This window comes from Setaria viridis, chromosome 1 (genome assembly GCF_005286985.2).
Source record: "Setaria viridis chromosome 1, Setaria_viridis_v4.0, whole genome shotgun sequence".
NCBI classification, from domain to species: domain Eukaryota; kingdom Viridiplantae; phylum Streptophyta; class Magnoliopsida; order Poales; family Poaceae; genus Setaria; species Setaria viridis.
Window position 1 is genome coordinate 30,395,566 of NC_048263.2, and position 26,954 is coordinate 30,422,519.

General features: G+C 44.4%; 3 protein-coding genes and 1 pseudogene across 4 annotated transcripts; 2 read left to right on the forward strand and 2 right to left on the reverse strand.

Annotated features, from left to right (window-relative positions):
* The first annotated feature begins 995 nt into the window (after window positions 1-995).
* Window positions 996-5,802, forward strand: LOC117847086 (calcium uptake protein, mitochondrial). The gene is made up of 9 exons (XM_034728279.2): window positions 996-1,479; window positions 1,772-1,839; window positions 1,932-2,155; window positions 2,474-2,557; window positions 3,413-3,626; window positions 4,380-4,556; window positions 4,647-4,766; window positions 4,992-5,269; window positions 5,378-5,802. The coding sequence occupies exons 1-8, from the start codon at window positions 1,146-1,148 to the stop codon at window positions 5,205-5,207; spliced, it is 1,437 nt and encodes a 478-aa protein (XP_034584170.1). The 5' UTR covers window positions 996-1,145; the 3' UTR covers window positions 5,208-5,269; window positions 5,378-5,802.
* Window positions 5,803-7,851: 2,049 nt separating this feature from the next.
* LOC117855725 (probable glycosyltransferase At5g20260) lies at window positions 7,852-9,003 on the reverse strand. Its single transcript, XM_034738107.2, has one exon. It carries the CDS (start codon window positions 8,988-8,990, stop codon window positions 7,983-7,985), a length of 1,008 nt encoding a protein of 335 aa, XP_034593998.2. The 5' UTR covers window positions 8,991-9,003; the 3' UTR covers window positions 7,852-7,982.
* Window positions 9,004-11,335: 2,332 nt separating this feature from the next.
* Window positions 11,336-18,751, reverse strand: LOC117861641 (uncharacterized). 2 transcript variants are annotated; one of them, XM_034745215.2, is made up of 16 exons: window positions 18,545-18,751; window positions 17,547-17,904; window positions 17,340-17,468; window positions 16,702-16,909; window positions 16,082-16,228; window positions 15,925-15,999; window positions 15,668-15,739; window positions 15,356-15,427; window positions 14,673-14,744; window positions 14,359-14,430; window positions 13,692-13,763; window positions 13,393-13,464; window positions 13,069-13,212; window positions 12,628-12,699; window positions 12,009-12,155; window positions 11,336-11,880 (listed from the first exon to the last, which is right to left on the reverse strand). In XM_034745215.2, exons 2-16 carry the CDS (start codon window positions 17,754-17,756, stop codon window positions 11,696-11,698), a joined length of 1,749 nt encoding a protein of 582 aa, XP_034601106.1. In that variant the 5' UTR covers window positions 17,757-17,904; window positions 18,545-18,751; the 3' UTR covers window positions 11,336-11,695. The 2 variants fall into 2 exon arrangements, with proteins under 2 accessions (XP_034601106.1, XP_034601114.1); XM_034745223.2 differs by lacking the exon at window positions 18,545-18,751 and adding an exon at window positions 18,129-18,438.
* Window positions 18,752-20,851: 2,100 nt separating this feature from the next.
* Window positions 20,852-22,711, forward strand: LOC117855736 (protein STRICTOSIDINE SYNTHASE-LIKE 10-like; annotated as a pseudogene).
* The last annotated feature ends 4,243 nt before the right edge of the window (window positions 22,712-26,954 follow it).

Consider the following 26,954-nt stretch of genomic DNA (forward strand, 5'->3'; position numbering starts at 1 on the left):
ATTACAACGAGCCGTTTGTTTGTGAAGACTAGCAATGACAAATAATAAGTGCACAAATAATACCAAAATCTATATTTTTTATATGAAATTGTTGCTTCACCAGACAATGATAGAAGAATTGTATAGCGTAACATAGCATCGGAACGAGGAGCTTTCTATCTACAAAACACATGTCCGAACAGACGTCCGGACGCTAGCTATGCCGTTTTATCAATTTGTTGTTCCCCTCAACTTGTTGTTCCCCTCAACGACATATGGTGAAGAACTAGCTATCATGTATTTACTTAGTCCCAAATTGTATTTCGTTTTTACTTTTCGATATTGCAACTATAGATTTTTTTATGTTGCAGATATTTTGTTTTGATGTTGCAACGGACCTCCGAGCCCTAGCTGTGCCGTTCTATCAATTTGTTGTTCCTCTTAACAACATATGGTGGAGAACTAGTTACCATGTATTCGCTCAGTCCCAAATTATAGTCGTTTTTACTTTTCTAGGTACACATAACGTATATCTGCATCTAAAAATGCCAAAAGATTTATAATTTAAAACGAAGGAGGTAGCAAGTATAAGACCAAGCATAAATGCCAAACGATTTATAATTTGAAACGAAGGAGGTAACAAGTATAAGACCAAGCATAGCTACTCACAGACATCAAAAAGTTAAATTAGATTTTTTCAAGATATTATTGAAATACCTTTTTCACTATAATCTCGTATGTGAATCTACAAGGCGTAATCATTTCCGTTATGGTAAATAAGGAAGAGTCAGTAGGGCTTTTTTTATTTTTACCAAAGGTTAGTAGGTTACCAAGGTCACGTGACCCAATAAATTCTATAAGACTGCCATATATATGAACCATAATCGAGCATATTTTGCACACTATTCCCTTTCCGTGAATTTTTTTTTGAAGAAAAACATTTATTTCGCATGCGTGGCCTCCAAAACCGGGCAGGGCCTCTCGTCCGGTTGCCTTGTCTCACGGCCACAAAAAAAGGAAGCCCAACCAAGCCGCGGCCAGCTTTCGCCTATTCCTTCCCTCGCATTCCGGCAGCCTCGCCCAACGCCCGTGCGCCCCCGCGTCGCCGCTTCCTTCCTTGTTCCTTCCGTCCTCGGCGAATCGAAGCCGCTAGCCCCGCGACCGCCATGGCCGCCGCGCTGACCCGCCTCCGATCCGCCGTCGGGCGGCTCGGGCCGTCCCGCGCACGCGCCTTCTCCGCAGCAGCCGCCGAGGCCGAGGCCGAGGCCGAGGCCGCGGGCCCGCGCCGCGACTCTAGGGCTTTCGCCGCGGCGGCGGCGGCCGCCGGGTCGGGGCTGGGGATCTGGCTGCTGCCCTCGAGCCCGCAGCCGCTCGCGGACTCCGGCCAGGTGGCGGACGCCGCCGCCGAAGCCGGCGGAGGCAAGGGGGCCTTCTCCGCGTTTTTCGGCGGTGTCGGAGCCGCGGGGGAGCGGGAGGAGGATCGCAGGTTCCTGTTCGGAGGTGAGCACCCCTGGCTCGACACGTGGCGCTATACTGTATGCGTTATTTTGACTAGGGGCATTGATTTATTGTGATGTCTCGGATCATGTGGATGGCTGTTCCGTTTCTGTTTGAGGCTCGTGGTTATCATATTATCATTGCACGAACGGTTTTATTAGTTTCCCGTCATTTGCGTTCTTATGATTTCACGGAAATCTGTAGGACTGTAGCCGTCTATTAGTCAAGTTAATCTGTCATGGTTGGTAGAAACGGAATAATAAATTAATAATCTGGTTACGATCCTCGTTTGTAGACTCGTATCGCAGGAGGGTGTTCTTCAACTACGAGAAGAGGATTAGGACGCGCAGCCCTCCAGAGAAGGTAACTGTGGCATGTCACATTCAGAATAACCACTCTGCGTCATATGGGCTGATAAATTATTGTCATTCTAATTCTTGTGTTTCTGCTGCTAGATCTTTGAGTACTTTGCGTCTGTCCACAGCCCAGAGGGTGAGATGTACATGTTACCTACCGATTTGATGAGGGCGGTTGTTCCTGTTTTCCCTCCATCCGAGTCGAAAATTGTAAGAGAAGGGAGGTTGAGGGGGGAACGCCACCCGGGCGAGCTACATTGTGCTCCATCTGAGTTTTTTATGCTATTCGATACAAATGGTGATGGAGTCATCTCCTTTTCTGAGTAAGTGGGTTGTCACTTCAGCCAAAACATCTGTTTGTGGTTTGCTTTGGTATCTAATATTCACGTGTTGGCAATTCTTTGTGTTCTATCTAGTTATTTTTATGCAATAAGATAGTTAAAAGAAGCTACTGTAAGGGGTATATTATCACATATAGGCGCTGTTATAACGTCCTCTAAACTTTGCATGCTTAGAGATGAAACATCGAGGCATCTTGCTAAGTATGTGTCACTATGGTATTAGTGTTGCGTGCCTTGCTGTACTTATGTACTTCTGTAAGCCGTATGACATACATAATTGTAATGTTGCCATCCACGCAGGTATATCTTCTTTGTAACATTACTCAGCATCCCTGAATCAAGCTTCAATGTGGCTTTCAAGATGTTTGACCTTGACCACAATGGGTATGTTATATTAATGAGCTCTTAATCATTTTAATTATTATAAACATGCTTACTTACAAATTTTATTTTGAAATATGTGTGAATAGTTATATCTTGTTTGGAAATACTGGTGTCAGATGATTATGGTTATATGTACGTCCATAGCAAATGATATCTGAGAGAAATGTAAATCCACGCTTTTCTTCTTTTGAGGGCACTTGATCACACTTTGTTGTATAGAATTTCTGATGTGCTACACTGGAAAACAACTGCATCTACATGTTTTAAGCTGGAATTCAAAGCAAACATCAGATCTCAACAAACCACCATAGCTCTCCACCCCCACCTCACCGAAATTTTTTTATTGCGACATGTGCATAGTGAATCTAACATCCATTTTTATTAAGAAATCCAGGTTATATGTGAATTATTATTGCTTTCTGGTTAAAGTATCATTTCCTTTTTCTCCTCAGAGTATATTATAGGTCTAACAGTCTTGCAAACAAATATAATCATTAGAACAGTTTAGCCAATGCAAGCCTTTACACAGTGAGTATATGAATTAATAACTGTGAATGTCAAAGCTGCCCATGCTTTAGAGTTTATTTGGAAGAAAATCAGATAGAGCAAAAGAAATATCCAACATCACTAGTTGTTTGTCTTTTGCATTGTTCTAAACTTTGATGTGATCTTTACAAAAGGATGCCTTTGAATACATTTGTTTGTGTTACATTATTGTTTACATTTGGCAATTCACGTACAGTTGAATTTGTCATTCAGAAAAGACCGGCTTTATGTGCATTGTTAGTAAGGGTATTAATTCGGCAAGCTCTTTATCTATTTTCTCCTCATTATCATTTTCTACTATGTCTTCAGGGAAATTGACAAAGATGAGTTTAAGAAAGTGATGACACTGATGCGGTCCTATAATAGGCAAGGAGCTGCCCACAGGGATGGTTTACGCTTTGGACGTAAAGTTGGCCAGCCGGTGGAAAATGGTGGACTGGTTGAGTACTTCTTCGGCAAGGATGGGAATGAACATTTACACTATGACAAGTTCTCTAGCTTTTTGAAGCAGTTGCATGATGAGGTGATTCTTCATTCATTAATTTGAGTATGATTCTAGATAATGTTCTGTTGATAACTTGATATAATACTTGAGAGACATGAAAAGCCAAACAAGTCAGCATTGTGTATCAATCAACTCCATTTTGTGTGTTTGCTTCTGGTGTTTCTGCACAGCTGCAAATAATCCATTGTTTCATGAAATGGATATTGTGCGTGTCACAGAAACAAGTTAGATGTTCTAGAAAGTATTGATGAACATGACTATGCTATATATATATGTTTACTGATTAATTCGTGTAGAGTTTATTCGGTTTATAAAGTTTCTATAAACAAGCATATTGTGGAGAATAGGAACAAATTAATGTACACGGAGAGGCTGCAAATTCCAAAACGTAGAAAAAGGAGAAGCTGCCAGCCTGTTTCTAATAAATTCCAGATTATGAACACACACAACTTATCCTGAATTTCCTTGTTTTCAGGCTGTATAATGTGTTTGTCTTGGAAACATTAAACTTTGATAAGGCCAACGTTTCAATTTTTTACTGTAAAAGAGCATCAGTCCAGTGATTATTTCCATTGTATCCTAGCTTTTAAGTAGCGTTTGGATCCTTTAGGGTACTAAAATATGCTTCATCATAGAATCAACACTACGGATTCAGTGAAAGCATGAAAAATTTCCTTAGTGCCATATCAATTCCTTTTCCCCTCTTACTATCTCCAGTCCATGCTGAGAGAACTTTCTAACTCATGGTGTTTTCCCCTGAATCATCTCCAGATTGTTCGCTTGGAGTTCAGTCACTATGATGTGAAATCATCCCAGACAATACCTGTGAAAGACTTTGCATTGTCCATGGTTGCTTCTGCTGACATGAATCACATAAACAAGCTCCTGGACAGAGTTGATGATTTGGACGACAATGCTGATCTCAAGGATCTGCGCATTACCTTTGAGGTTGGACTGTTAGCTATCCAGAGACCCTCTTCATCATAATTCTTGGCTCCACCATCTAATCCTTTTTCAAATTATTATCTGGAATTTTAGGAGTTCAAGGCATTTGCTGATCTTCGGCGAAGGTTGGAACCATTTGCAATGGCTATCTTCAGCTATGGTAAAATAAACGGTTTGTTGACGAAGCAAGATCTAAAACGGGCTGCATCACATGTAAGGTTTTCTACACATGCCATGTCTAGTTGTTCGAATTATCTATTACCAATGGAAGTATATTCTTCCAAAATTCCTTAGAAGAAGCACAGGACCTCACCATTTCTCTCATTATGTAGTGCTCTGCCCTAGGCTGCTAGCTGGACAGTTGGTTTATTGCTGGCATGCTACAGTTATTCACAAGTGATCTATTTTCTGATTGATTTCCTAATCTTTGCCTTATAGGTTTGTGGAGTGGACTTGACTGACAATGTAGTGGACATAATTTTCCATGTGTTTGATGCTGACCGAGATGGTAACCTAAGCTCAGAGGAGTTCCTGAGGTCATTACAAAGACGAGAGAGTGACATTCGCCAGCCAACAACTTCAGGTTTCCTAGGGGTGGTTGCCTGCTGGCTGAACTGCACAAAGTGCTCTCTTCAACAGATGCTGCCGCAGTAGATTATTTCGATGCTCGCGATACTAGAAATCCGTTGCCCTTGGTTGCTCTATGTTTAATCTAGGTATGCCAAAATCTCCCTGTATGAAGTTATTTGCTTTAGTTGCATCATTCAGTTTTCATATAATTTCACCTAGACTACTCGCTAACGTCTTTCTTTGGTTCTGTGCAGGAGCTGGAGAACCTGATCGATGACCAGTAGAGTTGGGAAGTGTGACCGTGCGAGGACACGATTTTGTTGTAAATACTACCCTGCGCGATGATAATCAGAGTTGGTCATACACATACTACGTAGCAGCTGTGAGGAATATATACCTTCCGTTCTCGCCCAAGGGCTCAGATGACGTCTCTCGTCTCCACTGACGTTAAAAACAACCATCGACTTCCCTGGGATCTTTGCTACCTATCTTGTTTTTAGTTCTATATCCTCGATGCTAATGTTCTGTGGGTGGACAATCACACTTGTCATAATCTCATAGCTAGTCGATGTTTTCTTCTGTAAGTGATTGATAATGATGATCCGTTGGAAGAATTAGTTTGCAGTAATATCATGGAAGAAAGATTGTGACGTAATAATATCTACGGTTTTCTGTACAATGCCCTGAACGACCTGATTGTATAAGTTCGCGTAAAAAAACATTTAGGTGGAGGTAACCAGCTCAGCAACTGGTCCACGAAGGTGTATCATCACTGTGTATGGCGTATGGGTATGACCTTTTGAGCTTTTGATGAAGCCAGCCAGTGCCCACGGACATGACTGGGCTGAGGGCGTTGTACGGTGGTACTGCCGGAGCGGAGCACCAGTTTTTCTCCGCACGCCCACGCTGTCCGCCGCCGCCCGGGCACCGCTGCCAGCCCCCGGACTCGGACCGCGGCCGACAGCGCGAGGCGGCTAGACCCCGCCCTACTCGGAACGCACTCCGACCGCGCGCGACCGGACTCCGCGTGCAGGGGAGCAGAACATGAGGAGATGTCGCACGAGGAGCTCCAACTGTTCGCCCCCTGCGGGCTGCGGCATGGCGTCTACTGTCTGCGGCATGGCGGCATGTCGCATGAGGAGAATAAGGGGCATGTGCCCCCCTCCTCTCTCTAGACACATGTTATTATGAATTAGTTTAAAATTATCTATCATACAATAGTTGGTAGAGTCGAGCAATGTAGCAACTATATATTCGGATGGACGAGCAACTACTATGGATTTGCCATTGAAACTAATTAACAACAAACAGACCTGAAAAGTGAATATGATTCAATAAGACCTATTTGTGGGAACGGAGGTAGCTAAAATTTTGAAGGCACCACGTAAAATATTGCCATAAAATAATTTTTTAAGGATATGTGAACTCATTTTGTCCGGAAGCTAAATTTTTTAATGATGATAGACGTGCCTAAGTCAGAATAGTTAAAATTATTATGATAATTGTGCGAATACTTCAAGATAATTTGTATTACAGTGATGGTTTTGCAAATATATCAGGATAATGCACATTATTATTAGAATTCTAACTTACAAATCACGAGGATTCATGGCTATTGAGGCTATTCTAATTTCTGGTGGTGAACTAGAGGCTTTGTATCTCGGTATAAATGACATTTGGATGGCAAAACAGCTATTGACTTATCTTGTCCTGTACTCGATTGATAATTTGATCATCTTGATGCTAGAGGATTTCTTTCATATCTTTGGTAAGGAAGTAAATATCAACACAAGCGCTATAAATAAAACTACAAAGGAGCTCAACCAAGTTGATATATACTTCCTCAAATTTATATTTCAGGCTGGAGCAAGTAGATTTTGTAGTTTGAATTTGCAATTTCTGAAATTATAAACTTCAAGCTCTATCATGTTGAATGCACAGTATGACATCCACCAGTCCACCATAAATTCTCAAACCTGTAGCGAAATAGCGAGATTTCAATTCAACCTTTTGATTTCAGGTTAAATTGCATATAATAACTTTTTTCACCGTTCCAATTTATGAAGTATTCCTTTGTGATTGACTATAAGGTTTTTGTTTGGGCATGTGAAAAGCAACCTTTCGTTGGATCCAATATGATTGGAGAATACTCCCTCCATATCTATTTTTATAAAATATAGTATGACTTGGCACGATCTTCCAAATAACACCTCGACTATTCATTTATCTTATATTATATTACTTATAATTATGAACTTATAATCATGGGAGGGTATATTTGATTACGAATACAACCATATAAACTTTATATTATAAAAATAAAAAATTAATTATCAAATTATTAATCAAAGATTGCAAAGTTTGAATCTTGATATGCGTGTGCGCCTTATAAATAAAACGGAGGGATCGGAAAATAAAAACACTGGTGAGACTTGTCGTGTTGACATCAACACACAGGCCGATGCGAGTGATCATCACCATAGTAAAGATTGCAAAAGTAAATGTCCCCAACAATCAGTTGTAACTTGCATGTAAGGAGTGGAAAAAAAACAATTTTTTTTTTAAAACGAACCTGCGTAAGAGCTGCAGCTATATTTTAATATAGAGAAAAGGCCCCGATGGGCAGACAAAAAAACAACTTTGGCATGTGAATGTGATACTCCATGATCTCAATAAAATACATAGTTGAAATTGTACGATCTTCAACCCTCATCGTTAATCCGTACATTCCTTGTTGACACGAGGGGAAAAAAAATCTACTGCTCTATCATCAATACCATACTCTACCCATCCTACATTAAACCGAACACATACATTGTACAATTAAACAGGAGCCCATGGACCTGACCGGAAGCTGCATCAGTACGGGAGCCTAACGTTAAGCCTCCTGAGCCAGATGGAGTGCAGCACCATGTGGATCATGTCAAACCTCCTCGCCGGCCGGTGCATCACGAAGTGGCGCTGCGCCTGCAGCACCCTGGCGCGCAGCACCCGGTACCTCCGCTCCGACACTCCCCTGAGGATGTCCTTGAGCTCCGGTATCCTCGCCGACGGCACGGCCACCGACATCTTGCTCCAGTCCAGCACGTCGCCGAACGGCGGCGGGTAGCCGTCCGAGATGATCACGGGCACGCAGCCGGAGAACACGGACTCCACCACCCTCGGGCTCGCCACCTCGAAGCCGCTGGGGCAGAGGCAGAACCTTGCCCTGGCCATGAGCGCGTGGTAGTCCTGCCCCGCGGGGAGGTACTCGTGGACGTCCATGTCCGGGTCCTTTTTCCCGAGCCAGTACCCCAGCAGGGCCTTGCGGATGTGCCCGTGCATCCCGCCGGCGAAGAAGGCGAGCGTGGTGCGGTTCTCCGGCGGGAGCCCGAAGGTGGGGCCCCGGAGGATGCCGTCGGCAAGGTTCACCTCCGGCAGCGTGGCGTCCTTGCGCGGGATGAACCCCTCCGAGGTGTTGGCGTTGCACAGAACCCGGATCGCGTTGGTGTAGAGCTCCCGGTTACCTTCGGAGACCAGCGGTGCCCAGTCGTGGCACGAGACGATGACGTGGTCGGCGCCGCGGGACCTGTTCCAGTAGGGGTACCTGTCGGCGACGACGTCGATGTAGTCGGCGAGCATGCGGCGCATGGGCGCGACGTAGGCCGTGGTGTTGAGCCTGTAGATGTACCGCACGAGGTTGCAGACGCTGACGGGGAGCAGGAAGGCGTGGGCCTCGCCGGGGTGGCGCGCGGCGAAGGGGTTCCGGGGGTCCTCCATCTCCTCCAGGAACTGGCCCTCGATGGAGTAGATGTCGGCGCTCGGGCCGAGGTGCGCCAGAGGCGGCTCGCCCTCCCTGTACGTCCATATCTTGAACTTCCTCTCCATCTCCAGGTAGCTCCTGTTGATCAGCCCGTTCCAAGATCGAGTTACTCCATTTGTGCACGACATTCTTTCCATGATGAAAAAAGTGTCCAAGATCCGGGAGAGCTACAGAGACGTGCGTGACGATCACAGTACCTGTGGAAAGCCCTGGGGTTCCGGTAGATGGCGCCGCGCGGCACGAAGGCGTCGCCGACGTCCTTGAAGCTCCGCCGGGCGCTGTCGGCCGCCGTCGCCGGGGCCTCGCGAGCGGCGCGGCGGATGGCCGCCCGAGACCAGGCCAGGGATTCCTCGATCGGCCCGACGCTCACCTAAAGAGACACGCACGCCGCGGACGATCAATCAAACACGACGCGGATTTCCGCAGAGTCGCGGCACATGCATGGCGCATTGGAGCATGGGCGGCGCGCGTGTCACGTACGTACCTTCCCGGCTGCGTGCTGCGTGCCCGCCGACATCGTCCGCGACGCCTCCGACGCCTTCTGGGGCTCATGCGGGACGTGCCGCAGGAAGTGCTCGCGGCGGCGCTCACGGCTGGCGGGCGACTCGGCGCCGCCGCCGCCGCCCAGGAAGGCGGCGGCGAGGAGCGCGAAGGCCAGTAGCGGCACGGCGATCGCAGCCACGCGATGGCCGCCGCCGTTCTCCATTGCAGGAACCGGGCGGGCGTGCCGGCCCTGAGCTGCTCCGCGGCGATCCCTCCCCGCTCGCCGAATCGGCTACTGCTCCAACGACCGCCCGCGCATGTTGCACCCTCTCTTGTTGACTCCCGAACTGACAGCCCGAACAACCCTGCCGTCTTGTGTTGCGATTAGCCCTGTTAATTGAGTTGGGTTTATTGGTTTTAATGGTTTGGTTTATATAATAAGTTCATTTGAATTGGTTTATAATGAGTTGGCCTGCTAGATGGTTTGGTTTGGTTTGGGTTTTACAAATAAATAGTTTGGAAGGTGTTTGGGCTGTGTGGTATTATTTTTGGATCTAAAAGACTCTCAACCCGTGGGTTGAGACCCATTAAGAACCCAAAAGCCTGGAGCCTCATCTATCAAGAGTCGGACCCTAAAAATAAAACCTCGCGTTTACACCTTAAAATTTTGGATAAATTGATCGAAACTTGCTACAGATGAATTAGTTTAACAGTCCGCTACTGTATGCAAAGTAGTACGGCTGGACTTACATGTGGGGCCCGCGTAAAGAGTCGGACCCTAAAACTAAAACCTCGTGTTCACACCTTAAAATTTTGGATGAATTGACCGAAACTTGTTGCAGATGAATTAGCTTGACAGTCCGCTACTTTGTGCAAAGTAGTATGGCTAGACTTACATGTGGGCCCCACGTTGAGAGTCACATACAAACTCAAAAAAAAAGTTAACTAATGGGTTTTTATTGGGTACCTAATGGGTTCTTATTGGGTTGTAACCATATTTGGCAAGTAATTTGTATAACTTATGCAATGGTAAGTTTGGGGTGGTGTGGTGTGTGATAGTGGAGGTTTGGTTTAGGGTGGGTTATATTTATTTTCTTATGAGAATAGATTGAATAGATTGGTGTGGTTACAACATGGGTTACAACCCAATTAACAGGGCTAGTTGCGATCCGAAAGGGAAGTTTATCGAGTAATCGAGTTCGTTGCAACAGCAGCGGCCGTTTTTCTCGGCACAACAGGGCGATCAGGAGCTCGAGATCTCCTGCTGCACCGCACCGTGTCACCTGGGCGCAAGAGAAGAGAGAGGAGCTGCTGCCCCGGCCGCGCTCGAACCGGCCGGCAGCGCGCCCAACGACGAGGGCGTGTGGCGTGTGCACCCGCGGGGCCGCGACACCGTGTGCCACGGCAGGTGAGGTTTGGTTTGGCAAGTTTGGTTGAAGTTGGGTTGAGGCAGGCGACATGTACGTACGTGCAAAACTATGCTTGTTGGCACGGGAAAAAGTTTGGCGTGCTCAGCACCGTGCTGCTTAGATGCCGTTGATCCGGATCAGGTGGATTGATCATGTTTGGCAATTCAGGATTTGGTAGCGACTAAACTGCCAACGGAAGGTTCGCCATTTTATCGAGAAGAGTCCCCGCATAGGACACCGCTAGCACGAAACAAGCTTGGCGTCCTTCGTGTTGCGCGGATGCCGTTGAGCCGGATCAGGTGGGTCGATCATGTTAACACTAGCAAATCAGGGCTGGGAGCGACTGAACTGCCAACGGAAACTCTGCATTCTTTCAAGAAACCCTGCAGGAACTTGGAAGCTAGTATGGCATTCAGTTCAAAAAGATTATGTAGACACCAGACAGTGAGGGCAACCGGGCAAAATAATAAGGGATGTAAAAAAACCGGGAAACAAAGCATTCAGAAATCAACGGAGCATAACCACAAAACGTTCAGCTCCAATTAACACGGAAACAACATGTTCGACACATAATCGCACATACTCCACACAAGCATCCCAGATGGCGAGGAAGCGGGCTATTTACAATTCTGTTTCTTCCCGTCGCGCCTTGGAGGGTGCACGCACGGTGCAAAGCAAGTACCCAGTTCTACAGCGTCCCGAAAAAGACGAGCACGGAGCACGCTGACACCGAGCACTAGATTTGCCACACACTAACAGTATTATTAACTTATATGCCTGCCTTCACCTCAGGCTCTTTCGAGACTATACCTATCTACAGAACAGCCTGCTACAGCCTGGTGATTATTTACAGCAGGCATCGGATGGCAACTGGCAAGCTACTCAGGCCGCATGCTGATCAGATTAGGCAGCGTCGTGGCCCGGAGCTTCTTCATCTCATTTGCCGTGACCCTGGTGGAATCCAGGGATAGCGAGCGCAGGTTCTGCATGTCCTTCAGGTGTTTGAGACCGGCGTTGGACACCCGGGAGTTTGAGACGTTCAAGTTGACCAAAGCGGTCAAGCCTGTAACACACGGATGGCCATGAGATTTCAATGGTATCAAAGGGAGCTGGGACTGGGAGCATATATGCAGGCAAGCGCCCGCGAAGAAATAAAAGCAAGGAATTTATTTCCATATGTAAGAGCAGTACCAGAAATCAGCTCCAAGGTTTTGTCCGTCAGGTTAATGTTTTGAGAAAGGTTCAGCTGCGTCAGAGCTTTCAGATCCTTGATGTTCTTCACTCCAGCATCCGTGATGAACCCGCCACAGACCTCAAGAGACTTAAGATTCTTAAAACCTGCAGTAGTGTAAATTATGTCAAGTGATGTAGTGCTTAACTACAGATGAGGTCACCAGCTTCAAACATGTCTCTCCAAAATGATCTTAAAATTGGAAACGGGGATGCCTAAATGACACCAAACAAATTGGCTAACACAACAGGACCCAGCAAAAGCTATTGCTGTACAGTGCAATAGCTCAGTCTTTCTATATATATGACCTCAACCAAGTTATAGAAGACAAACGTGTTTGTTAAAAGTGCCTGTGTTAATTGACAAAATTATCCAATTTGTGTTGTGTGTGCTGTGTGATAGTGTATCATTTCATGAAACTGGCTTCACAAATAAGGCTGGTTTTCCAACATATTAAATTACCGCACTTGTGTAAGCTTCCGGACAAACTGAAGAGTTGAAATTAGCTATGATTGGTAGGTCTAGATAGAACACATGAAAAAAATTCTAGCTTAAATATATTCTGAAGTATGCTCTTACATCTGAAGCAGTTTGCGCCATAGTCAGTTATGCGAGCTCCAAAAAGGTCAAGATGAGTCAGCCCAGTGAGACCTGCATTATCAACCACATGCATCAAATTTCGGTTAATACCAAGTGGTACTGAAAGTCTGAAATCTAGGTTTGTAACAACTCAGAGCACCTAATTTGCAACCACGCAAATTGATCAAGCCAAATATTGGTCATATTACAAAACATTGTCGTATGATAACTCATAGTTGAGGCAACAACCAATGATCCAAATTTTAGCCCAGAAGAGAACATGCAGCAAGATTTCACAAAATTAATAAATAACAAGAACAGGCAACGCAAAACTCAGAATGTGGTAAACTTTTATCCGAGCTAATAGTTTTGGAAATAGCTGTACACCACAAATTGAATAAAATAAGGACCATGGAGAAACAATCCCAGTATGATACATACTCGTAAGTGCTGCCAAGCCAACATCAGTAATTTGGCGGTTGTCAAGATTAACCGCCTTCAGGGAACTCAACATGGAGATCTTCTTCATACCAATGTCCGTAACCAAAGTAAATGAGATATTGATATTCTGCAGATTACGAAGGCCTGCAGAAACGGAATAACAGAAACCCCTAATCAGCATGTTTCTCAGGTTTTAACTTCATTAAAAAGATTTAATAACTGCAAGCACCATTGTCTAAAAATTTTATCAAGAGTTCTACTATGTGTAGGGTTTGATTAGTTTAGCTGCTAAAAATGATGAGAACTAAAAAGTTTCTGACAAACCAGATAGATGATGGAGTCCATTGTTTCCAACTTCAGTATCAGAAAGCTCCAAGCTTTGTAGTAGCACAAGGCCTGCATTAACATAGACCCATACTGTCACAAATACAAATATTCTTAAAAGCTCTTGAGTGTAAAGAAGGAACAATTATTCACACATACAAGCTGCATGAAATCCTAGTCAAATAATTAGTGTTTTTTTACACATGGTTGATGCTAAACCTCCAGGATATAAGCAGGGAATGGAATGGATAAACAAATTTCAGAGATGATACTCAAAGACAGGTAAATATGCAACTCACCTTTCAGATACTGTAGACCTTCATCTCCAATCTTGCACGAATCCAAGTTCAAGGACTCCAAATTGATTAATTCTAGAAGCAACAAAGGAACACAAGAATTTAACTTTACCAAATTGAAGTTCTGCTCTACAATTATTTTTGTTTTTAAATATCTTTCAAAGAAATAAAGCATGAGAGGGGGATCATCATTTGGCAGAACTAAGCATGTGCATGGCATATAAAAATGCATTAGCACCCAGAGGAAATCACATTCCTAAATTTTAAAATTTTGGTTTTGACATATTTTTTTATGTCTCTGATGAATATATTTTGTTATTCGCACTATTTTATGATCAACTATATTTAATGCCACAATTCATGTTTCTTGGTTATCTGAGCACCAAGGAAAAGGAAATAAAAAAAAGTCACCAGGCCATTTTATCAGTGAATAGTATCTAGCCAATCCCTTGAAAGAACCTGTTCTTTTAAATTCTTGAAGAAACAATCACTAGGATAATCTAATGAGGTGATACCATATGCAAAATCAAGACCTCAACAAATAGAAACTATTGAAATAATCAAGAACATGTGAATTTGATATATGCATTATTTGTGACTTTCATGTATAACTCCAATCTAAAAAATTAAGACAAGAGTTTTCAACCACATTACAGTAAGGTAGTCCTACCTTTGAGATGCACCAAACAAGCATCTGTAATACAGTTAAATCCCAAGTTTAAAACCTTCAATTTTCTAAGACCTGGAAAGCAGTGGTAAGCAATGAATTAGATTGCTAAGCATGACATAAACATGCAGAAGAATTGTTTAGAGTAGCTATCATGGCAACACATGCTCAGCGGCTAACTAAGCAAGCTTGATTCAACACAGCAATGCATCTATCATCTACTGTGCATAAAAGCAGGTAAACCTTCTATAATACTTTTCTGAGTTGGAAACAGAAGCATTTTTTTTTTTTGAGTCAGCAAGAAGCATTACATTTACCTTCAAAGTTTTCACATCCATCATCATATATACCACAACGATTCAAATTCAATGATATCAATGAAGCCAATCCTACAAAAGCGACCATGAAGTTAAGAAATCTTCCAAAATGAACAAAATCAGCAACTGCTTTGAAGATGCATTTAACACCTACAACTCCCATCCAAGAAAAGAAACACAAGATTGAAAAATGTACAGGAATACTGAATACATGACACATATAAATCAGTGAACAGTGATAAGTGCAAAAGAGTATATAATCAAGCAGTAGTCAGGCCTCATCTGCAAGAGCGGAGTTCTAACTCCTGAGGAAAACTATTTAAATCTGCACTATCATGAGAGCTCATTTAAAATAAACATACTTAAACGGCAAGCTAACCATATTTCCTAGATCTGTGAGAAATGCCTGATCTACCATTGTTCTGAGAACTTGTCATTTTCTTATCAACATTTATCCAATGATTGAGCGCTCGTTTACAGTAAATCAAGAGTTTCTTCAGGACACTTTATTGCACATAATTTGGGAAAAGACAAAGATATTCATAGGAAATCAGTAGATTATAATTCCGTAAAGTCTAACCACAGATGAACCAAGCAAGCACCAGAAAAATATATGGAACTTGAGGTCAAACACAATGAAGACTAGGTGGCACAACACGAGATACTTAGGAAAGATGCAAGACCTGAAATAGCTTCCAAACAAGCAGCAGTCACTGTGCAGCCCTCTAGGTTCAAGTGGGTGAGCTTCGACAAGCCTACAGGAAAGAAATGGTAAAAATAAAACTTATGAAGCTTTTGATCGGTTAAAGATACACAGTTATATGGACCGACTTACAGATAAAACACTTAAATATGCACTTACAGAAACAGTTAAACACATGTTATCAATATACAGTACAAAGGTAAATAAGGTTTGGAACATACATCGGTACATGCACTCAACAGCAAAAATGATCCACCTCCAAGTTAATAAAGAAATTTGAGATCCTGTTTACCTCTAAGATAAGATACACCCAGATCTGTGATCCTACAACATGACAATTGAAGGTCCTTCAAATTGGTAAGATCTACAAAGTAAAGATGATTGTCAGCTTTGCAAAGATGGGGGAACTGGATAGAACATCTTATAAAATTTACTAAGTCGCAAATGAAAATAGATTAATTTCTGTTACAGCAATCCGTTTGTGCCTGACAGACTCATATCATATGCTATATCTGAAGAAAAGACACAAACAAACAAATATGCTGGTACCTGTTAAATATTTGATATCTGAATCCGCAATATAATTGCAATACCTCAAATTCAGTGACTCCAGCTTTGTCAGATCTGAAAAGAAGAAGACAATTGAACTGACATTTCAAGCCAACAACTCAGAAAGTAGTGGAAGTTCATGAGGACCAGAGGAGACCTTTTAGATGAATAAGGCCACCATGAATCTTTAGGCAACCTTCAAGGTCGAGTTTTACTAAGTTAATTAAATTTGTGAAGGCTCTCATTCCTTCAGCAGTAACACCGTTACTTCTCTTGAAACTTAAAGAAGTCAGGTTTGAAAGTCCTGCAGGCATAGAGGCATTAAGATTTAGCGTAACAAAACACAAGTTCTGGCAGATAGCAAGTTAATTGCCTAATAGGTTATAACACAAACTTAATAAAAAGAGCTTTGTATTGGAAGTGCACCAATGAGTCAAGGTCAGAATAATTGAGTTTGATAACAAGCCATTTGTATTCGAGGAAAAAAAGATAACAAGCCATTCAAAGAACCAACTTGAAGTAGTGCACTAATCTTGCAGAATAAAGTTAGCAGCCGGGAACGTGGAACATGGCCATGTTCCTCGTTCCGGGAACGTCAATCCAGGAACTATTATGTTCCGGGAACAGGAACCGTTAGTGTAAAAGGCTTTAATAAGTGCGGTACCACGTTCCTCGTTCCACGTTCCCGATCCCATCGTTCCGGGAACATGGCTGCTTAAACAACAGTTTTAAGTCATTCAAATAAATAAAAAAAACAGTGAGAAATGTGTGACTGACCTGACAACATTCCCAGGCTATGTTCAGAGATTTGATCACAGTAATTACATGCCAAGCTTTGTATGCTTGAGCAATCTCTAAGAAGATCTATCCCACTATCAGTTACTTCAGAGCAAGAAACATCAACCGACAACAATGATTTTCTTTGAGATGCCACTACTTCCATCCAAGCATCCTTCACTCCAGGGTACTCCCCTAAGCAAATGTCCTAATAGTGAGACATAAAAAAGAACAATTAGCACACATGTGAACTGTCCTCATATTTTCATATGCCACAAGTATTGTTCTGGAAATATACATTGTCAACAGCAACCTAGTTTCAGGTGAAATTCTCAATACCAAGTTATTATCTATTATGTGTGCTTAATTATTTACGTGATTTCCAAATGAGGAAAGAGCATTTAAGCAACTTAACAGAACATAAATCTGACTTTCATGGAAACAGTTACACTTGCCACTTGCTAAACAGTACTTGCTTATTCTTATTATTAAATACCACCTTCAAAGTTTGGCATGTATCTTACGGGACCAAGCTATGTGCTATACTTGCTAGCAAGCCAAACATTATGTATTTTTGTGGTAAACAGTACGAGCATGCTCCTACTGGAATGCTATACATATCAGAACAGAAACATTACCTGCAGCGCACAATCCCTAAAAGTTTGAAGCGATGCCTCCGTAAGACAGTTTGATTCTACTAGCTTATTGAAAATCTGCTGGCTGAGATCCCTCGGCAGCATCGTGAAAGTAGAATACTTGTCTATATCCTGCAAATATTGCTGGGTTAAAAAAAAGGGGGAAGACATTCCACTTCAGAATTCAAACACATGTAGCCACAGTACTACCTTGCAGACTCTAGCCACACAAAGATCCATGAGGGATGGGCATCGCCCAGGACCTTCCCCTTGCCCCTTGCGGGAGACATCAGAATTGGTCCGGGGCAGCGAGAGCAGCAACCATTTCAAGCTGCTGGTCTTTGAGAACCTTGGGGATGTCTGCAAAGAGTCTCCCTCATCCACCAATTGGCTTCTCTTCCTAGAGCAGACGCCACCCATGATTGAGGCACAAAATCGAACCAAATCCAGTCACTTCTCTTGGTATCAACAATTTTGGTTCTATAAGAAACTGGTAGCTGCACCGCCACTATCTTATCACCCAATTATGGTATATTCAAAGCCAGCCTCCGTCACCTCCCACTCCATTCTGCAACATGAGCATCATTAGAGGAATCAACGGTGGCTCAAAACCCACCTCCCACCAGACGCAACATTAACATTTCAGTGCTGTGCTGTTTTTAACTTTGAGTGCTCTGCTTCCAGATAACACTAACCAAACGAGTAGATAAAAATTTGTCGGCCAAGCATGCAACCTTATCCTAACAGACCAAAACAGACAGCCACAAACAAATCGAAACAGGGAGAAATTACCTAAAAAAAACATCACGATTTTACGATAGTATATATTGGCAACTATCGTCTACGGATCGAACAGTCCTGCTCCCGCACACCCCCAAATACAGAAGCCCCGGCCGAGTAGCATCACCAGAAAACCTCAAGACATAAAACAAAACACCGAAGCAATCCTGCTCAAATCCCACCGAACAGAGATCGGATGGAAGGAACCTCCCGAAACCTCACCGATCACGATCAATCGGTCAGTCCTTCGGAGGTAAAAAGAAAAAAAATCCCAAACAATCCGAGGATGGATAGTCACACCAAAAGTGCAAAAGGTTAGAACCTAATTGAGGGGAAAGTCACAGTGCCCAACCACCCCCTCACCCAGCAAGTCCCGCACAAACATCAGAGTCAGCACCACACAGTCACACCAGTCGCCGAATTCTCACCTAACCGGAGACCAGCGTGCCGCCGCCGCCGAAGCCAATCAACCCGGCCGCGCCCCCGGCTTGGGTTTATCCCCCCGCACGGCTCAGCTCCACCGCTTGCGACTGCGAGCACGAGCACGAGAGCGGAGAGGGATGGTTAGCCCGCTGCTGCGCTGATAAATATCTGACGAGTTCTCGCGGAGGAGCGGAGGGGGAAGGCGAAAGGAAAAAGGGTGGGAGGAAATGCCAGTGGGGGAGAAACTGTTACGCAGGAGAGCCGAGCCGGCGCCGCGTGTGAGCTCCACGTGTCCCGCGGGCCGACGGATCGGTTCCGCTGATGGGTGGGCCTGGTGCGGGAGGCCGAGAGCGGCTTGTGGGTCGGGGAAGGGGTGTGGGGGTGGGCCCGTGGAGCGGAGGGGATAAGGCGAATGCGGGGGCACGCAAGCGATCGGCCGCGCGGCGCTGCTAGCCCGCTGATTGTGCGGCCGGATGTGTGGTCCTTTTACTGTTGGCCGGGCATCGAAGGACATGTGGGTTCCACAGTGATTCTTTTTGTTATCAATGTTTTCTAATTTCTTCTACGGGGCAAAGTAGCATGAAAATATGGTTTGAGCGTGGAATGAAACTTTGTTTATTGACATTAGAAAATATTTCAAATTGCAGGTTCATTTTATTTTTTTTCTTTTTTTCCAATATAGTGTATGTCTAGGTGCATAAATAATATCTATGAATATTATAAAATTAAAACAACATACAATTTGGAACAGATGGAGTAATATTTAACAACAATTTGCAACGGAAGGAGTAATATTTAACAATTGCTGTTGTTTATAGCTGGAAAACTAGTTATGTATATTCGGCCGCAAGCTTCCCTTTTCCGTTGTTGGCGCGACCCACCCGGCAGATGCTTCTGCAATTGGCGGTGCACCTTGACCCGGCGCCGGGGTGAACAGTGAGCGCAAGTGCGCAACCCGTCCACTCCACTGACACTAGTGGAGCCGCGCCTACGCGGTCGCAGAAGATCCCTGCCCAGAGGACCATCGACACGCGACACAGTAGTACGCAGCCTGTACGGACGGCACACACTGGAATAAAACAGGCCACACACACGGCCACGGACGCCTGTCGAAGGAAGCATCTGGATCTAGCCATCTACTGCTACTAGTACTGTACTACTAGTAATGGGCCTCGTGGCGTCACGGATGAAACGCTGCCGTTCGTGCCCCCGGCTCTGGCGCCCGCGAGTCGTCGGAGCGTTTAGAAGCTTCGATCCGGCCAAGAGGAGGCCGGCACGGCACGGCACGGCACGGGGTCGCGCTTTGGCCGGAGCAGCAAAGCTCGGCGCGCCACCCATGACCCATGCTTGCCCCGAAAGGGACGGCGGGATTCTCTCATCGATCACCGATCGCATTTTCGGCGAGCGACGAGATGATGCGAAAGCGGACCGGCGGTTTAACTGCTTTCCCGACCTTTTCGCCCGATGCGCTTGCCGTCCGGCCAAGCCGTCCAAAATCCAAGGGTCTCGTCGACCCTTTGTGCTCCGAACGGAACCATTCGTTTCCACCTTTTTCGTTGGAGCGCTGGAGCAAGTGTCACTCGTCCGGTGCGTGGAACCGGTCGTTCTCGCATCTGCTTTCGCTGTAGCGCGCCATCACAGATGCCTTTGGCTTGGGCGGAGGACACGACACGGCCGGCCGTCGGTGAGCTTGGCAAGGGACGCTATAGATGCATATATGTGATATGATACGATACGATACGAATCGAGGTTTTTCTCCGGTTGGACGGAAGGGACGCTGGCTGGACGCATGTTGGTTTGGGCCACGACGCACGGCATCGCCCAGCAGGAAGGACGGCGGGCGCGAGGACGACCGGCGCGGGTGCGTGGGGTGTTGTGGGCTGCGCTCGGTGAATCGGTCTTGCTCTCCGCGATCTTGACTGAATTCTCGCGAGTCCTGATTGATCCATCCGTAAGGCTGTAGCCATCGCTCGTTGCTGTCTTCGACGCGTCGCCGAGATGATGACTCAGGGACACGCGTGCGTGCGTGCTGATTAGTTTAGCGTGTTTCTGGACACGTGTTGGGGACGGATCGATGACTCATCGTCCCTGCCCACGCTGCTGTCCACCACCTGGTTCATTTGCTCTTTCTTTCCTCCAGAGAAAGCAGGGGTAACGATTTTCGGGTCTGCATCAGCGACTCCCGGGGTTGACATCACCCAAGCATGGCGTCTACCTCAAGAAGTCAGTAGTACAAACTGTATAATAAGCATGTATACCAAGATTATGAGCATCAACATCCACGTAGGAGTTGTTCACATGGCGAAAGGAGAATGGCCGAAAGTCCCACGCTTCAACTTGAGTTCCTGAATCCCTGGGGTGTTGTACGTAGTAGACAAGCACACCGTGTCGTGTAGTAGGGTCCTCCATGCTCTTGAATCTTGATCACGAGAGGCCGACCCATCTTCATGCTAAAAGTGAAGAATGGGTTGCTTGCTCTGGGCTGAATTAACTGGTAAATTCCGGGCGGACAACCCGGCCCAGCACCGGAGGCCCAAGCAACGTTAGCCTTGGCCCGTTTACTCGGAGGCGGAGCCGCGGAGGCCACCGCCGACCGCCATCCACATCAGGCGCGAGGCAGTGTCGAGCGTGTGTCCTCCTAGTCCGTCTGAACCGGAATCCGGAAGGTCTGAACTCTGAAAAACCACGGAGTCCGCCGAGTCCAATGCTGAGATCCCACCACCACCACCTGCTCGGAAAGCTAGTAGCCGGAGCCGGCTACGCCACGCCGCCAAAAAAGGCAGAGGCGCACCCTGCGCTTCTCTCAACCAAACCAGAACTGCGTTTGCAAAGGCCAAACATTCAGCCAACCAAACCAACGCAAGGTCCACGTCCACGAACCCTGTCGTGTCTGCAAGGCAGCGCGCGTGAAGCCAATCACGGGGATCATCACGGGGAAGAAGCTTCTGACGCTGGCGATCACGCTGCTCGCCGCCCTGCTGCTGCTCCTGCCGTGCGCCGCCGCACGCCCTGGCCCCGTTATTTCCGGAACGGCTGCCATCGACGGCAGCCGGAGCCAGCACCTCCCGCTTCGCGGCGGGCCGCTGCTGCGTGGCCCGTAGAGCGTCGCGTTCGACGGCAACGGCGCGGGTCCCTACAGCGGCGTCTCCGACGGCCGCGTCCTCAAGTGGAACGGGCAAGCGCGCGACTGGTCGACCTACGCGTACGGCCCAGGTTACAACGCCAAGGCCTGCACCGCGTCCAGGACTCGGCCGGCGGAGGTCACGGAGAGAATGTGCGGCCGGCCGTTGGGCCTGCGCTTCCACTACGGGTCCGGGAACCTCTACATCGCCGACGCTTACAAGGGGCTGATGCGCGTCGGGCCGGGCGGCGGCGAGGCCACGAAGGCCGACGGCGTGCCGCTCCGCTTCACCCATGGAGTCGATGTCGATCAGGTCACGGGAGAAGTTTTCTTTGCAGATAGTAGCATGAACTACCCGCGGTCGCAGCACGAGAGAGTCACGGCCACCGGAGACTCGACGGGCCGCCTCTTGAAGTATGACCCGAAGACGAACCGTGTTGCAATCCGGGATCACTTACCCCAATGGCCTCGCCATCAGCCCCGATCGGACGCACCTCGTGGTCGCATTGACTGGACCGTGTAAGTTGCTCAGATACTGGATCAAGGGTCCCAAGGCGGGCACGTCTGAGCCGCTTGCCGATCTACCGGGCTATCCTGACAACGTAAGAGCCGATGGTAAAGGTGGATTTTGGGTGGCACTACATCGGGAGAAGATGGAAACTACCTTTTGGTCCGGACAGTCACATGCTAGCCGTGAGGATCAACGCCGACGGGAAGATAGTCCAAGTGATGAGAGGACCAAAGAGCGTAAGGCCGACCGAGGTGATGGAGATGGAAGGTGGCAAGCTAGCTGTATATGGGCTCAGTAGAATTACCTTATGTCGCCGTAGTTACTGAGTAGGAAATTTGATTTGTATATGCCTAGTGCTTTTTGTTTTAGGTCTGTTATTTTGAGTAGGAAAAGTTTTAGGAGCTTGAATTTTTCTTTAAATTTCAATTAAGATTGTAAATACTCGTTCAATGCGTACTTACTGTAGATACTCGTTTAAAAAGAAATGAAAGAATAGTGGCATGCAGTGATCCATTCATTGTTGTAGTTCTCAGTCAATGGCTATAGAATGCCAACAAATAGCAAAAGGTTCACTAAAAGTAAAATCACAAAAGTTATTAATAAATATACACATATATGACAGATCTAGAATCGAAGCCATTCATAGGATGACATGCATATATGAGTGTGTTATTGCCTTATAAGAAAATATCATTATATTTATACATTATCAAATAGCCCAACATTAAGTGTGTGTACCTTGGTTGATTATACTCCTGAGTGGCTAAGTGAAATCAACAAAGGTTGAAATTCTAAGTCTAACTATTCAATAAAGCTTTTGTGACGAGCCAAAAAAAACCTAACATTAGGTGCTTGTCCCCAATACAAACTTAGGGTCCCAAAGCTCAATTTGAAGCTAGTTCCCAAATATATTTGCTATACCTTTAGATGATTGGTAATATCCATACATAAATTAAACTATTCTTCAAATAAATTCGACAATATAAACATTGGATAACTTTGTTGTTAAAAAACTTATTTGTCGATTTAAAAGGATAGTAGTCATTGCATTACTAATTATGTCCAAATAACTTTTAATTAAGGGATCATTAATAATTTTATTTATATTTACTATTATGGGGTTAGTGATGGAATATTGCGGTTTTACAAATGACAAATGATAATGCCAATGACAAATAACTACATAATATTACTAGTATGATATTTCATTTAGGTTGAACTACATAATATATATATATATGTGCATCATTGATTATATTTTATATTTATATTTTGTTGATAATTAAAAATTATTACTAGATATAAATATTTTATATAATATGTCTTGAAAATTGTATATGTTGCTATTTCTGTGATGAGGTGGTTGATTATTTTTACTATACCTTCATCCCTATTCCCTATCCATGACAAGGGAGTGAACATATATAGTTACTATGCCATGCTTTTTGCAACCGAAGCAGGCGTTGGTGATGAAGAATGCCCGGGACCGGAAAATGGCAACAACTCCAGCAAGCCCAGAATCAACAAGCAGAAAAGTACTCTGACATCTACGACAAGCTGGTGAACTTCGTGAACCCCTGCACCCTCGACGAGGAGATCATTATCCAGTTGAAATCGTGCTGATGAAGTATGAAGCGGCAGCACTAGCACCGAGGAGACCAATGTGTTATGGATGAGGCTGGGTTGACCAATGCCACCAAGACCGAGGATGGCAAGGTTGTTGGAGCCAACATCTGGTCGCACAGAGGGAGGAAGGGACAAAATATAGCCAAATAAATTCTTCTCGCGTAGAAAATTTAGACATTAAAATTGTCTGCATATGCAATTCAATGAAAAATGCATCAATGTGATTGTTTTACTTCAAATGGTTCTGTTGTTAGATTGAGAAATTCTAATTTGTCAGTTTCATATTTTTGTCCTTGCAAATTGGCATTAGAATTTGTGAGATTAGGGATAACACTACCGTCATCAGATTCAGAGTTGATTATACTGATATTGGCATGGAGTAATGGTAGTCTAATAGAAAAAACATTCATACTGAAAGAGTTACAATTACAAGAAGAATCAATCTCAAGAACACTTAGTCAACATTTTAAGAGTGTGACCCTCAAAAAATACATTTTAAGAGTGTGAAATAGTGATCAAATAAAAGATTGGAGCCAACCTACATGCAACCTCACATATTGTCATAGAATTACATCTTTCTTTTGAGATAAATGCAGCAATCATAAACTTCTTGAAAGCAAAACCTAGATTCCTGCTGATAAAAATTGCATTGAAGAGACTAAAGAGATCGTCTTGCACTCATCCCACTTGGTGCCAAGAGGAAAGAAGAAGTGCAAATGTTCTTCTAACTATCATAGTAGTCTGTGTCTGAAAGATAACTTTGTCTAACCCGCAAAGCTCTTTCTCGTGCTAAAAGGAAGAGGAATATCGTGGGAGCAAGGCGCGCGGCCCGAATAGGTACTCTGGGCTGAATTAACATGGGCAACCCGACCCTGCACCGGTGGCCCAACCTGCATAGGTGCTCTCAAGAGCCCACAACAACTTTTTAATTAATATATTTTAATATTTGTGTTTTGCAAATATATTTGAAACAATTGTCAATCTACACCTATATAGATATTTAAAATGGCTATAGCCATTTTAACTAACAGAATGTCCCTTGCCGATGTTGTGCTCGTTAATGAGACATTTTCAATACCGTTTTAGCGGTATTATTGAACTAATTTTTATACTAACTTGTCACTTGGCACCTGAAATAACCTCATATTCGCATATGTTGTGTTTTGAACTATATGGCAAAATGGCAAGAAATGCGAAATAAATAGGTGTTTTTTGCATGAGCCTTAGTTTGGACCTGGAGTTTGGATGATACAAGGAACCCGCACGAGAAAGAAGAGCACCGGAGGGTCTAAAAACCTCATGGCCTGATCGGCACAAGGACCCTACGCCAATTGTCTTAGGCTATTTTTGTGCCCAAATGCATCCACACTTGATGATCCATCATTACAGATGACTTAAGGGCAAAGCACGTTATGATTTTGCAAGTTAATCTCATGGTTAAGAAAAGGAAGCTCAAGATTGGAATATCCTGCAAAAGCAGCAGATCTTGTATAGGTTATATCTTCCTCATCCACACTCCTATTGGGGCCAATTTGGTATCTAAACTACATGGCTCAAAAAAATCTACAATTTTCGTATGGAAGGTTTGGGTGTTTGAGGTCGGCAAGGTGGAGAAATCACGCACGACGATTGGCCTGGCCCTTTCCTCTCCATTCGACGTGCCTTTCATCCCACGGTACCCTGGGCTATAAATACCCCCATTCTTTATCCGCATGTGAAATCCATTCATAAGAAGTCGTGGAAATAGAGGGACATGCACTATAGGAAGCTGAGGATCGCTTCAAGTCATCGAGGTTGCCTAGGAGATGGCCCGTCATGATCATCCCTCCATGGTGAAGCCATGGTGGAGTTCCACAGCCAAACCTTGGATTGATCAAGGCATATGTACATTCAATGGTGATAGCAATCTATTATGATATCCACATTGATCTACTTCGATACATGTTAATTCATTCATATGTTTAGCTAGCATATATTCTTAGTAGGATTAGATTTAATTGTGGTGATTAGTCTATGTCTTGCGGATGCATTGTTGTGATGCAAAAGCAACCGGTGCTAATACCCTTGTGTGGTGACAGCATGCGGAAAGGAAAAGGCCTAAAGATTGCATAATGTTGACGACTCTTTATCAAGGTGTAGATGGATTGGTTACTGATTTGGCTAGAACTGCAAATAGAAGTCGTTAGACTCATGTTACATTTGGTTGTGTTGGTGTGCTTGGTTCCCAGCCAAACCGCCACACTACATGGCTGTGGCGCCACACCCGTCACACTACAGTGGCGTGGCTTTTGGTGGCGAGCAACCAAGCACGCCCGTTATCTCGTGTCATGGGAATATATATATGATTATTATATTTATCCCATACTTATGTTTCCCTACATATACAATTTATGATTCATGATAGGACTACATTAGACAGAACCTTAGCTAGTTCACTATCAATCCACGGATTGATAAATTTTGGATGGAATACTCTAAGAAAAAAGCTACCATTAATTCATACATTTATCGTTCACAAATTACCATGCTAACTCCCACCTACAACCGTCACCTTACAGCTAATTCAGTTGGCATTATGTCCATTCTCTGCATAGACACACGACGCATCTTTTAAAAATATTATAGATTTTCCATATTAATTCGGATGAAGATAAACTTTATACGAAAACTATAAAGCTTGACGAGATCTATAACTTAATAGTCAAAACCTTTTTCATTTGGAGCCATCTTGATGCCCAAATAATAGATACATTATTCAGATCTAAAATTTAGATACGAACATTGTATTGATTATTTGGGCACAAAAATGGATTCAAATAAAAACATTTTGAAAAATAAAGTTGTAGATTATATCTAGTCCTTAAATTTTAATATAATTTTATCTCTATACAAAGTCATATAAAAAACTTATGAGTTTTTTAAAATATGTTGTGCTGGAGAATGGGTGACTTATCTGATCGCTAGCACAGTATGTATTAGAAAAAAAAAGTAACTTTTTCATATGATTTCCTTTGAACATAAAAACTTTTCCAGGCTTCCATCCGTCCGCTCCGTAGTTCAACACATCATTGCACTGTAAAAACAAAAGGATTTTTCGTACCTGAACACCAGCAACTCAGGAGTGCGCTACCAGAAAAAGTTAGGCAACAAATCAGAA

Coding starts and splice junctions, on each gene's coding strand:
- LOC117855725 (XM_034738107.2), bottom strand. CDS start 8,990: ATGGAGAGGAAGTTCAAGATATGGACGTACAGGGAGGGCGAGCCGCCT.
- LOC117861641 (XM_034745215.2), bottom strand. CDS start 17,756: ATGGGTGGCGTCTGCTCTAGGAAGAGAAGCCAATTGGTGGATGAGGGA. Junction 13,465..13,691: donor AGGTCTACAGTATCTGAAAG/GTGAGTTGCATA, acceptor ATGTTAATGCAG/GCCTTGTGCTACTACAAAGC. Junction 13,213..13,392: donor TGGACTCCATCATCTATCTG/GTTTGTCAGAAA, acceptor CCGTTTCTGCAG/GCCTTCGTAATCTGCAGAAT.
- LOC117847086 (XM_034728279.2), top strand. CDS start 1,146: ATGGCCGCCGCGCTGACCCGCCTCCGATCCGCCGTCGGGCGGCTCGGG. Junction 1,840..1,931: donor CGCGCAGCCCTCCAGAGAAG/GTAACTGTGGCA, acceptor TTCTGCTGCTAG/ATCTTTGAGTACTTTGCGTC. Junction 4,767..4,991: donor TAAAACGGGCTGCATCACAT/GTAAGGTTTTCT, acceptor TTTGCCTTATAG/GTTTGTGGAGTGGACTTGAC.